The sequence below is a fragment of the Palaemon carinicauda genome, chromosome 36 (genome assembly GCF_036898095.1).
Source record: "Palaemon carinicauda isolate YSFRI2023 chromosome 36, ASM3689809v2, whole genome shotgun sequence".
NCBI classification, from domain to species: Eukaryota; Metazoa; Arthropoda; class Malacostraca; order Decapoda; family Palaemonidae; genus Palaemon; species Palaemon carinicauda.
Window position 1 is genome coordinate 2,944,392 of NC_090760.1, and position 12,639 is coordinate 2,957,030.

At 42.9% G+C, this 12,639-nt stretch overlaps 1 protein-coding gene across 7 annotated transcripts in view; it reads right to left on the reverse strand.

Moving 5' to 3' along the window:
- LOC137628720 (cytochrome P450 4C1-like) overlaps positions 1–12,639 on the reverse strand; it is a 38,843-nt gene that overhangs the window by 10,320 nt on the left and 15,884 nt on the right. For 3 of the 7 annotated variants that reach the window (XM_068359873.1, XM_068359874.1, XM_068359875.1), the window contains exon 4: positions 11,650–11,765. The exons of 3 other annotated variants lie outside the window; for them this stretch is intronic. In XM_068359873.1, the coding sequence (XP_068215974.1) occupies positions 11,650–11,765 (116 nt within the window). Of the gene's footprint in view, positions 1–1,675; positions 1,792–11,649; positions 11,766–12,639 lie in introns of all 7 variants that reach the window. One more of the 7 variants, XM_068359878.1, reaches the window with a different exon arrangement.

The window sequence follows — 12,639 nt, forward strand, 5'->3', positions numbered from 1 at the left end:
ATATATATACATATCGCGGATTTTCCGGAAATTTCGAAAATATCGCGATATCTGAAGACCCCAAATACTGTACATCACTCATCTTTAAGTATTACAATACAGTAAATATAAAAATTAAATCCACGTTATCTCGATTTGCTCGACCTTAAGATAGTTCCTACGTAGTATACAGTAATAATAAATATGCTGTACTGTACTTTATAGTACTGTACATCATGTGGAAGCTTATTGATATCATCAACATCATCTCCTCCTACACCTATTGACGCAAAGGGCCTCGGTTAGATTTCACCAGTCGTCTCTATCTCAAGCTTCTAAATCGAAACTTCTCAAGTCATCATCTCCTACTTCACGCTTCATAGTTCTCAGCCATGTAGGCCTGAGTTTTCCAACTCTTCTAGTGCCTTGTGGAGCCCAGTTAAAAGTTTGGTGAACTACTGTAATTTCTCTTGGGGAGTGCAAAGATCATACCAAAACCATCTCCATCTACCCCTAACCATGATCTCGTCCACATATGGCACTCGAGTGATCTCTTATAGTTTCGTTTCTAATCCTGTCCTGCCATTTAACTCCCAAAATACTTCTCAGAGATTTTTTCTCAAATCTACAAAATCTATTGGATATTGTTTCATTTTCATACCTCGACTCGTGTCCATACAGTAACACTGACCTCAATAAACTGATATAGTATAGCCTGATTTTTATATGTAATTTCAGGCAATTTGGTTTCCAAATTTTACTTAACCTAGCTATTGTCTGATTTGCTCTTTTCAATCCTTCATTAAACTCAAATTCTAAAGATAATGTATTAGAGATCATAGTTCCTAAATATTTAAATCATTCCACCTTATTAACTTTTCTCCTTCCAAGGATATTTCATCTTCCATTGCATATTCCATTCTCATAATATAAGTATTTAATTTTTATAAAATTATAACAGGTTTTAAGTACTTTTTTGTGTTAATGTATGTGTATAGGCAGCATACAGTAAGTCACTTTATGAGGCGAAAATCCACTTTATGTCCTACAATGTGTGTGATTTAGATAGTGAGATGATAGATGCTGTAAAGATTTAGATTGTTCAAGAATAGTTGTGCCTGGGAGATTTAAACAGACTGAGGATATATACAGCATCTGGGGGATTTAGTGGGGGAATATATATATCTAGGAAATTTAGATATTGAGGGAATAGGTATTACGTCTGTGACATATAAACAGTATGAGAATTATTAAGTGTTTTTTTTTAGTGCTAGAATTTAATATCAGCACTGATATTATTTAGATAATTCCACCATAAAAGCAAGTGCAATTTTACGAGAAATATGAGCTGTCCAGGAAAACAAGAACAAGAATTGAGGCGCCATTTGTCAAGATGTAGGCGATCCGCAGGAAAAAAAACTACTGGCTCATCAAGGGCTTCATTAGTTTCTGAGGACTAAAGATTAAATTTTCCTCATGTCATCATGCTCAGGTGCATTGAAATGTATAGATCTGATGAAAGCAACCGGACTTATCTACCAATTAAAAACACAACCTTGTGGGCTAAAAAATTTTCAAATTAGTTCTAAGTCTGGCAGAAAATCTAAATTTGACAGAAAATGTGTGCCATCGGCTGAAGGCAAGTATAGCTTAGACATATGGGATAGACATACCAAAAGGACTTTTCTTTCAGTACCTCGGCACGAGATGCTCCACAGAGCATGACCATAGGACGAGGTCCAAGCCAAGCTCGTACTAATGGCAGTACCCATCCCCAGACGTGTACCAATCCATTGATCCTCTGGAACATTTCTGCAATGAAGAGCGACCTCCATTGAATGGGAAGATGAACTGTGCACGTTAGCGTGTAAGAGGTGTGCTGTTGCAAGGGCAAAAATGTTTATATTCATTCAACATTAAGCCGTTTCCTGTAATATGAAGTGGCTCTAAAGAGATAGCAAAGCAGTAGTCACTTTAACGTTGAGGATAATAGGGAGGCAGATATAAATGCTGTTGCAGATGTTGAGGTGCCACTGATGGGAGATGAGAATGAGAGAGAGATTACAAGAGATGGTGAAGAGAGCACTAGATGAAATGAGAGCAAGAAAAGCACTTAGGATGGATGGTGTGAGGGCTGAGATGTTGGAGGAAAGGGGTGTGACTGTACTTGAATGGTTGATGAGATTGTTTAATATATGCTTTATGTTGTCAAAAGTACCAGTGGACTGGATGTGTGCTTTTCTGGGGGGCCTGTGACGGCCGGTGAGAAAGGTCCTTCCTTATACCTTTCCTAATATAAATCTTCCAAATATACTAGAGAAAGATAAAAGCATGGAATGCAGAGGTTACAACCCTCGCGCGAACACCTTGTAGGTGTCGTGTATTAAACAAAGGCGTGTGTAAACTACTATTCACAGGTTGTCTTCCATTTAGATAATCCCTTCATCAATGGGGAGGGCCGTGACAGGCCCTAGATAACATGGTTGAACTCCCCTACGACACCTACCACGCGCGCCCTCTAGGACATCCTTCTTTAATTGGACTTCAAGCAAGCATAGTTTTTTTTGGGCACAGTGTTTTTTCGAAGAATTTCTCGTTATTTTAACATGACTGACGTTGTTACTTCACCCTTACCAATGTTAAGTACCATAGTTTGTTTTGGCAGTTTTTGACAGTACCGGGCATTTGTTCTATTTCCATTATGGTGGTTTTTAGTTTTGGAAGCGATTGTCCTGCCGAGATATCGGCAGCCATTTTGGGTATGTTCGCTTCGGTAAATTTTCTAGTTAATTTTGCCCATCTGGTACTCTGTCAGATAGGTTATATCACTTACGTTTTATGGCCTTTTATGTTATCATTAATTATTATTAATTTTTACTATGGTATTTATTTGCTTGCAAGTCCAATTTGGACCTACGAAGAATAGCGATTTAAGATAGCGTTTTAAAGCATAGTAACGGTTTAAAGCTTAGCGTTTTAAAGCATAGAAACGATTTAAAGCTAAGCGATTTAGTCTGTTAATTTGTACCCTCCTGGAGGGTTCGTTTTAGACTATATCCTTGTTTTTTGGTTACGTTGTCGTTATTCTTCGTTATTACTATTACTAAGAAAAGCAATCAATTTTATTAAATTTCTTATTTATTGTGTGATGTTAATTTTTAATATGTAACCTTGAGAGCGAAAGCATAGAGTGCTCGTTTCCTGTTCTACAGGTATGAGTTATCCTTTCTCTCGTTTTCTTTGAGTAAGAGAGGTGAATTTCCCGTTCTCCGTTTTTATACGATCACGGGTTATTCAGGCCTCTTCTCAGTATCAGAATTGATGATAGTACGTTTAATATTATAAACGATTTATTGATGTGGTTACTGTTAATATAGCTAACACTATTATTAGGTACGTTAGTGTATGAGTCATTAATTGGGGTCGTTTTATACCGACACCCTTAGCTCCGCCTTGAGTTATGCTCCGCTATAATGGATACTCATTGGGTGAGAACTAGTTATCGTTCCGGAGCAGATTTTTGGAGTGCAACGGTGAAATCCGGCACTCGGACTCCGGCTGAAGCCTTTTACACACGAACCTTTGTCATGTTTGATCACAATTACATAGTTAAGGCCCCCGTTTTCATCGTATCTCCGGCTTCACTGGAGATAACTCATTCATTGAGGATAATGTTATCGTACCGGAGACGGTCACGATTTCACGATGACGGGCCTTTGCTACCGGACCTCCGGTAAAAACAGAGATCAAGCAGGAGTCCAGAACCGGAGTTAACAGTGTGATATCGATGAAGTTTAGAGATTCATGCTATGTGGTTACTGGTTTTCTATTATAATTTCTTATTTTATTAAGGTGTTAGCTACTACCATACTCACACATTAATTAAGATTTAAGTGTTTCTGATTCATAAGTCAATGACAAGAATCTCAAGGAACATCCAGACTTATGTCTTCTTTCTTTTTACAGAAAGTCCGCTGCACTGCCAGGGGCTGCTCCGCTGCCTTTGCTGATTCCATGGGCCATGATCTATGCCGGGCCCATGCCCATTGCGCCATATCCTTCTCTCGGGAACCGGGACAAGCCCCCTATACGATATGGTTTCCGGAGGCATGCATGCTCTGCTATGGGCTGTCAGCCCTACTCCTGAGCGAGGAGGTAAGTTGGTTCTAGTGGCCCTGTTAATATTCTTTGCGAAGAATTAATTGCTCTTTGTATATTGACTTCAGTTTTGACTTCATCATTAATTCCCTCTCCTCTTTCAGGCTGATGATGAATCTCTCAGGGAGGCGAGAGCTACTCTCCGGACTTGGGTGTCAGGGTTTGGGAGGAATGCGCCTGCTGGCGCACCCTATCTTCTTGATGGAGACATGGCTTCTCGCCTATTCCCAGGCTCTACTACTGCAGCAGTTCCACCGGAGACAGCGGCCCCGTTAATTGAAGTGATTAGAGAAACCATTCTAACTGAGGAAGAGGTTTTAGTGACGGAGGCTGGGCCCTACCTAGGTCTGGACGAGGAACCCATGGATGAGCAGGTAGGTGGTGTTGAGTTGGTGGACCCCCTTTCACCCCACACTCCTTCCTCTTCTACTTCCTTTCACGGCTTTGATAAACCTACGGCTTCTACTCTAGGTTCCTCCATTCCTGTACGACCCAAGGTGAAGCCACTACGTACCTTTAAGCCTTCAGCTTTGCCATTATCAGTGTCACCGGTTCCGGGACCCTCAAAGGATCCTGATGTTCATATTGCTATACCTAAAACCGTGACTCCTAAGAAGTCAAAGTCTACTAAGTCCAGGGCTTCGTTAGAGGATCAAGCTCGGGAGCCCCCTTTATCCGCCGCCATGGTCAGGGATATTGTGAAAGAGCAGATACAACAATATCTTCAACAGTCTAGGGCAGACCGAGGAGCTATGACGGAGCTCAAAGATATGGTGGCAAGTCTCATCCGTTCCGGAACTCAGATGCCCCCTCCTTCAGCCCCGGACGCATCGAAGTTACCTCCCTTCGAGAAAAACAACCCTTGGAGGTTTGCCTTACATGCTCCATATATTGATGGTGCCATAACTCTAGAGGGCATAGGCACCCGTCCTCTAGAGGACTTAGAATTTTACCCTCCGGGACTAGAATTCCCATTCAACGGCTTCGTGCGATTGAAAGAACATGCCTTGGTTAGGTTAGACAAGGTACCGAAGGAAACGGTAATATTCCCTAAAGAGCAGGCCCAATCTTTCTGGGCCAGGACGTTGTCAGACTGGGGTTGCACTAATTCCAAGCTCACCCCACACAAAGGAGCCTACACCATATTTACAGCTTCTCCAGGTATTACCTTGCCTATTACAGATAAAGTGGCAGCTCTTACTTTTCAGGCTATCAAAGAAGGTTCTGCCATGCCAGCTCTTAAAGAGACCGATCCCACCTCCATGCTCATTCCGAGTACCGTTACTATCTGGGATGATGCCCCCGCTACTTTCACAGTAGGGAAGTTAGACCCAGACTGTGCCTCTAATCTGTTCTCCGAGAAGCTTCCTAAATTACCAGATATTCTTCTCAAGACTGAGTTTGAGGCACGGAATAGGTTGGCTAGGTCTCTCCACTCCATTACCTCCGTGGAGTCCCTAACCTCACTTTACCCGACCGAGACCATGTTCCGGATATTCACAAAGAACCTGTCTCTGTCCTTCCAAATCGACTTACACGAGTTTTGTTCGGCTCGGGTTAGTTGCAGGAAGCACGTTCTTTCTGAGGCCACGATCAGGCATGAACCGAATAGGCTGATAGCTTCCCCCTGCTGGGGTAAGAACCTTTTTCCTCAGGAGGAGGTGAACAAGGTACTACAAGACGCTGCGAGAGCAAATCAAAATTTGCAAGTGAGGTGGGGCCTCACTGCCAAAAAGAGGGTTGAAGGGCAAAAACAAAACTTCTTCAGGAAGAAACAGAGGTTTGCCCCTTACAAGACGAGCCGAGGTCACTACCAACAATCGTCGATTGCCCACTCGTCTTCACAGTCTCCCACTGCTTCGTCTCCTCTACAGCCGAAACACCCTCAACAGGTGGTCTACCTCACTGCTCCCCCAGGTACCCAACCCAACCCCGTTTGGATGCCCTCACCCGCATACATCCCTAGCTACGGACCCTCAGGTTCCTTTCGTGGACACCAGAGAGGTAGCTTCAGGGCTAGAGGACAGTTCCGTCAACGAGGCGGACCTAGGACAAGGGGTTCTCGAGGAGGGAAAGAACCTAGATTCACTCCCTCGCAATGATATAGTTCCGGTAGGGGGGAGACTTTACCACTTTCGAGACCGTTGGACCTTCAGTCCGTGGGCTCACAGCATAGTCTCCAAAGGCTTGGGGTGGAAATGGTCACAAGGTTCCCCTCCTCCACCAGTGACCTTCTTCCAGAGACCCACATCCATTCTGAGAGAGTACACCACCGAGTTACTACAGAAAAAAGCAATCAAACGGGTTCGATCGCTGAAGTTCCAAGGCCGCCTGTTCACAGTTCCGAAGAAAGGCTCGTCGGCATTGAGAGTGGTCCTGGACTTGTCAAAGCTAAATTCTTACATCCTCTGCGACAAGTTCCGGATGTTGACCATCTCTCAGGTACGTACCCTGCTTCCCCGTGGGGCCGTCACCACCTCTATCGATCTTACCGACGCCTATTATCATGTACCAATAGCTCGAAACTTCTCTCCTTACCTAGGTTTCCGTCTAGGCAGGAAAGCCTTTGCATTCAAAGTCATGCCCTTCGGCCTCAACATTGCACCCAGGATATTCACGAAACTGGGAGAGACGGTGCTAGAACAACTCAGGAACCAAGGGATTCAGATCGTTGCTTATCTGGACGATTGGCTTATTTGGGCTCGGTCAGCCCTGGAGTGCAACAGAGCTACGAAGAAAGTACTTCGTTTTCTCGCCAACCTGGGATTTCGGGTCAATCTCCAAAAATCCCGCCTACTTCCATCAGACCGCTTCGAATGGTTAGGCATACAATGGGACCTTGCACGGCACAAGCTGGTTCTACCTCCCAAAAAGGTAAGAGAAATAGCTTCCAAGGTCAAGAATTTTCTAAAACACAGGCAGGTGTCCAGAAGAGCCTTAGAAAGAATCCTCGGCCTTCTGCAATTCGCCTCAGTAACAGATCGCCTATTGAAAGCCAAACTCAAAGACATCAATCGAGTTTGGAGAAAGAGAGCCACAGTACCTTTAAGAGACAAGGTCTCGAAAATCCCCTCTGTCTTGAAAATGAGATTACAGCCATGGTCCGAATCGAAGAACCTTTCCAAATCGGTTCCTCTTCAATTCCCACCCCCACAAGTGACAATTCATACAGACGCGTCTCTGAGTGGATGGGGGGGTTACTACGAACGTCAGATGTTTCAGGGCTCTTGGTCACCCGCCATGAAACACTTCCACATCAATGTTCTCGAAGCCATGGCAGTGTTCTTGACCCTGAAGAGGCTCTCTTCTCCGAGGTCGACCCACATCAGAGTAGTGTCAGACAGCACAGCCGTAGTACACTGCATCAACAGAGGAGGATCCAAGTCGCCCAACCTGAATCAGATCCTGGTCACTATCTTCACCTTGGCAGCAGAAAAGAACTGGTTCCTGTCAGCAACCCACCTAGCGGGAGTCCAGAATGTGATAGCGGACTCACTATCCAGGATGAAACCACTGGAATCAGAATGGTCTCTGGACATAATTTCATTCCAGTGGATACTCAGGCTGGTTCCGGGCCTTCAGGTAGATCTATTCGCAACTCAGATGAATCACAAACTTCCTTGTTATGTGACACCAAACATGGACCCTCAGGCTTATGCCATAGACGCATTAACCCTGGATTGGAACCATTGGAGGAAGATTTACCTATTTCCACCAGTGAATCTTCTAATGAAAGTATTGCACAAACTACGCTCCTTCCGGGGGACAGTGGCCTTAGTAGCACCTCACTGGCCAAAGAGCAGTTGGTTTCCTCTCCTCCTCGAGCTGAAACTCCGACCCTTCCGGATTCCATTCCCCAAACTAACCCAAGTAATTCAAACACAGACTGTGTCAGATTCCTCAAGGATAGCCAAAACCCTAACTTTGTGGACTTCATGAAGTTTGCAGCGCATAAAGACGCAAACATTGACCCAGAAAACGTTCTCTTCATCGAAGCGGACAAAAGGGACTCGACAATTCGTCAATATGATTCGGCTGTTAAGAAATTAGCAGGTTTCTTAAAGAATTCAGACCACACTCGTATGACTCCGAATTTAGCCATCTCGTTCTTTAGGTTCTTATTTGACAAGGGCTTGGCAGCTAGCACTATAACTACCATCAAGTCAGCTCTGAAGAAGATATTCCTGGTTGGGTTTAACATTAATCTAGCTGATTCCTATTTCTCATCTATTCCAAAAGCATGTGCTAGGCTTCGGCCGTTGGATCGGCCACAAAAAGTCTCTTGGTCTCTGAACAATGTCCTCAAACTCGCGTCGGACACTGACAACGAGTCCTGCTCTTATATCACTCTGCTTAGGAAGACGTTATTTCTATCAGCTATGGCCTCAGGTGCTAGAATCTCAGAACTAGCAGCGCTCTCACGTAACCCGGAAAACATAGATTTCCTCCCTACAGGCGAAGTACTGCTTACCCCAGACAGAGCTTTCCTAGCAAAAAATGAGGACCCGCAAAATAGGTGGTCCCCTTGGAAGATCATCTCTCTTCCCCAGGATCCTTCGCTGTGTCCAGTCACTACTCTCAGGACCTTTTTAGCTAGATCTGCCACCCGCTCGTCTGGCCCCTTATTTATCAGGGAACAAGGTGGTACTTTGACCATTCAAGGTATCAGACAACAAATCCTCTACTTCATTAAACATGCTAACCCGGAATCATTTCCCCATGCTCATGATATACGGTCAATAGCTACCTCTATCAATTACTTCCAGAACATGGACTTTGATGACCTTAAAAAATACACGGGTTGGAAGTCTCCTATGGTTTTCAAACGCCACTATCTAAAGAACTTACAGGCCCTTAAATACCCTACGGTTGCAGCGGGGAGTCTTATCTCCCCCCATTAATCTCTGATTTTTTCTTTATTCCATCTCTTCTCTCCTCCCTCCTGACCACCTCTCACACCACGTCGCCACTCTCCTGGGTGGTTCGTTAGCCCTAAGTTATTTTGCCATGTTTAATTGTTATGATTTAACTGTTATTGTAATTATCATTCCTGTAAAGTTTAGATATGCTTAGACATGTAAGGTTGATTCCTTTCACGACGGGACACTCAGGTGATCCCTGGTCCTCATATTATTTTAGCATTACATCCCCTATGCCTATGGCTAGTTTATGATTTATGTTTACTTACAGTATTATATTATTGCCTTACATGGTGTTTGTTTTCTCCTTATTATGTTATTAATTTATTGGGCTTGGAAGGCATTCTCTGGTACATTCTCACCGGCCGTCACAGGCCCCCCAGAAAAGGGATTTTGACGAAGGAAAAATCTATTTCTGGGAAGAGGCCTGTGACGCCCGGTGAAACCCTTCCCGGTTATTTGATACGGACCCCACCCCTCTTTTTCCTTGCCAAGCCATATGTTCTTGCAGAAGGATGTCCTAGAGGGCGCGCGTGGTAGGTGTCGTAGGGGAGTTCAACCATGTTATCTAGGGCCTGTCACGGCCCTCCCCATTGATGAAGGGATTATCTAAATGGAAGACAACCTGTGAATAGTAGTTTACACACGCCTTTGTTTAATACACGACACCTACAAGGTGTTCGCGCGAGGGTTGTAACCTCTGCATTCCATGCTTTTATCTTTCTCTAGTATATTTGGAAGATTTATATTAGGAAAGGTATAAGGAAGGACCTTTCTCACCGGGCGTCACAGGCCTCTTCCCAGAAATAGATTTTTCCTTCGTCAAAATCCCTTTTTTTGTTCTGGTTTACAAAGGTAAGGGAGATGTGCATGAGTTATAATTCAAGGGATATTAGTTTGTTGAGTGTGGTTGGAAAAGTGTATGATCGAGTGGTAATTAATAGGATCAAGAGTAAAATAGAGGATGCAATCTTAGAAGTGCAGGGTGGTTTTAGAAGTGGTGGTGGATGTAAGGATCAGATTTTTAGCTAGGCAGATATGCGTGAAATATTCAGTAAAAGGTAAGGAGGTGTATGATGCATTTTTTGGATCTAGAGAAAGCTTAGGATAGAGCTGATAGAGAAGCAATGTGCAATGTGATGAGGTTATATGGAATTGGTGGAAGGTTGTTGCAAGCAGTGAAAAGTTTATACATAAGCAGTTAAGCGTGCATTAGGATAGGAAATGAAGTGAGTGAGTGGTATTCAGTGAGAGTGGAGCTGAGACAGAGATGTGTTGATGGATTGGTGAGAGAAGTGAATTCTTGTGTGCTTGGTCGAGGATTGAAACTGACAGGTGAGAGTGATCCTAAGTGAGAGGTGAATCAGCTGTTGTTTGTCTGTGATACTTTATAAGTTGCAGACTCAGAGGAGAAGCTGGGTCGATTAGTGACAGAGTTTAGGAGGGGTTGTGAGAGAAGGAAGTTGAGAGTTAACGGGGGTAAAAGTAAGGTTATGAGATGCACGAGAAGGGAGGGTGGTGCTAGGTTGAATGTCATGTTGAATGGAGAGTTACTTGAGGAAGTAGATCAGTTTAAGTACGTGGAGTCTGTTGTTGCTGCAAATGGTGGAGTGGAAGCAGATGTACATGAGAGAGTGAATGAAGGATGTAAAGTGTTGGGGGTAGTGAAGAAAGTGGTAAAAAATAGAGGGTTAGGAATGAATGTAAAGAGAGTTTTGAATGAGAAAGTGATTATACCAACTGTGATGTAGAGATCGGAGTTGTGGGGAATGAAATTGATGGAGAGACAGAAATTGAATGTGTTCGAGATGAAGTGTCTGAGGAGTATGGCTGGTTTATCACAATTAGATAGGGTTAGGAACAAAGTAGTGAGGGTGAGGATCGGGGTAAGAAATGAATTGGCAGCTAGAGTGGATATGAATGTGTTGAGGTGGTTTGGCCATTTATAGAGTAAAAATTGGCCATTTGCTGAAAAAGGTGATGAACGCAAGAGTTGATGGGAGAAGTACAAGAGGAAGGTCAAGGTTTGGGTGGATGGATGGAATGAAGAAAGCTCTAGGTGATAGGTGTGAGAGAGGCAAAAGAGTGTACTAGAAATAGGAATGAATGGCGAGCGATTGTGATGCCTTTCTGAGGGGGTCTACTGCTTCCTCCAGTCATCTTAGTGACCACTGAGGTAGTGGTAGTAGGGGATTCAGCATATGAAGCCTCAATTGAAGTGGATCACAGGGGAGGGTGAGCTGTGGCACCCTAGCAGTACCAATCAAACTCAGCTGAATCCATCGTCAGGCTGGGAGGAGCAAAGAGAAGAAAAGTCCACTTTGTTCTTTTTTTATGTTGGCTAACCCCCAAAATTGGTGGAAGTGCCTTAGTAGAAAGATAGATATGTGTGTTTATAAATATACTGCCGATATATGTACACTTTAGTGTGTAGCCTGATAGCAAATGAACCAAAAGCAACTCAACTCACAAATACACTCTTCAAAAACAAACAACCCCAAAAAATGCATGCATTTTTAAAAATTAAATATATACATGCATTTATGCAAGCTAAGCATTACCACAACCAAAAATTCGCTAACTGAACGCCCACCTCTGCCCCAGAAGATTTGAGCAACTGAACCACCGGTATGGGTCCAGCCCACACTCTCTTAATTGGGGTAAAGTATCTCCAAATATAACTTGATCCTATAACTAGTTGAAGGAGTTCTGCAATGAACAACAAAGCATTCAGCTTTTAGAGTCGTTTTTGATAGAACAATGAACTGTGATGTATAAACCATCCACATGCAAGCCTGTGATATAAGAACGCCTTGTCAAAATTATCGGTCTAGGCCTCTCTCTAGTTTTCTGCAGTTATATATTTTCCAACTCATAGGCCTACTAATGAAGTTTGCATTATAACCCAAACCGAGTATTTTGTACATCACTACATAAAAACTATTTATGAGATGTACTAAGAGTTCTGGGGGTAGCTTATAGAGTCATTTTGAAAATAAAGTGTCTTGGACTACTGAACTCGTAATGCGGTCTGCTATATTACTGCAGGATATAGAGGCCTGGTGTAGACCTATGGACTCTCCTAGATAACATCGATAATTTGTTCATGACAATATTATTGTAGAGCAGACAAATAGCAAGACCTTCTTGGTATGCTAATTGCAATATATATATCTATCTATCTATCTATCTATATATATATATATATATATATATATATATATATATATATATATATATATATATATATATATATGCATGCATGCGTAAATAGTATTTGTTGAAAATTAGTAGCCTCCTTTAAAGAAGTTATAATGTATTCTAATTATTGTATGATAAATACAATAACTAGGCCTATAACAATTTCCTTATAATGTCAATTTCTTCCACTATCCAGCATACCAGATCACTCATCGTTGAGATAAAAACATTTATTATATCAAACAACATCTGCAAATATATTTTGTAGAGATTTATAATTTCCCTTAGCATTTCTGTAAATGGTAAATTTGGTTCCTTTGTTCAACAAGTGAGCAGCCATAGTCCGGTGAAGACGCATGTGCACTAGGTCGCGGCTACATTG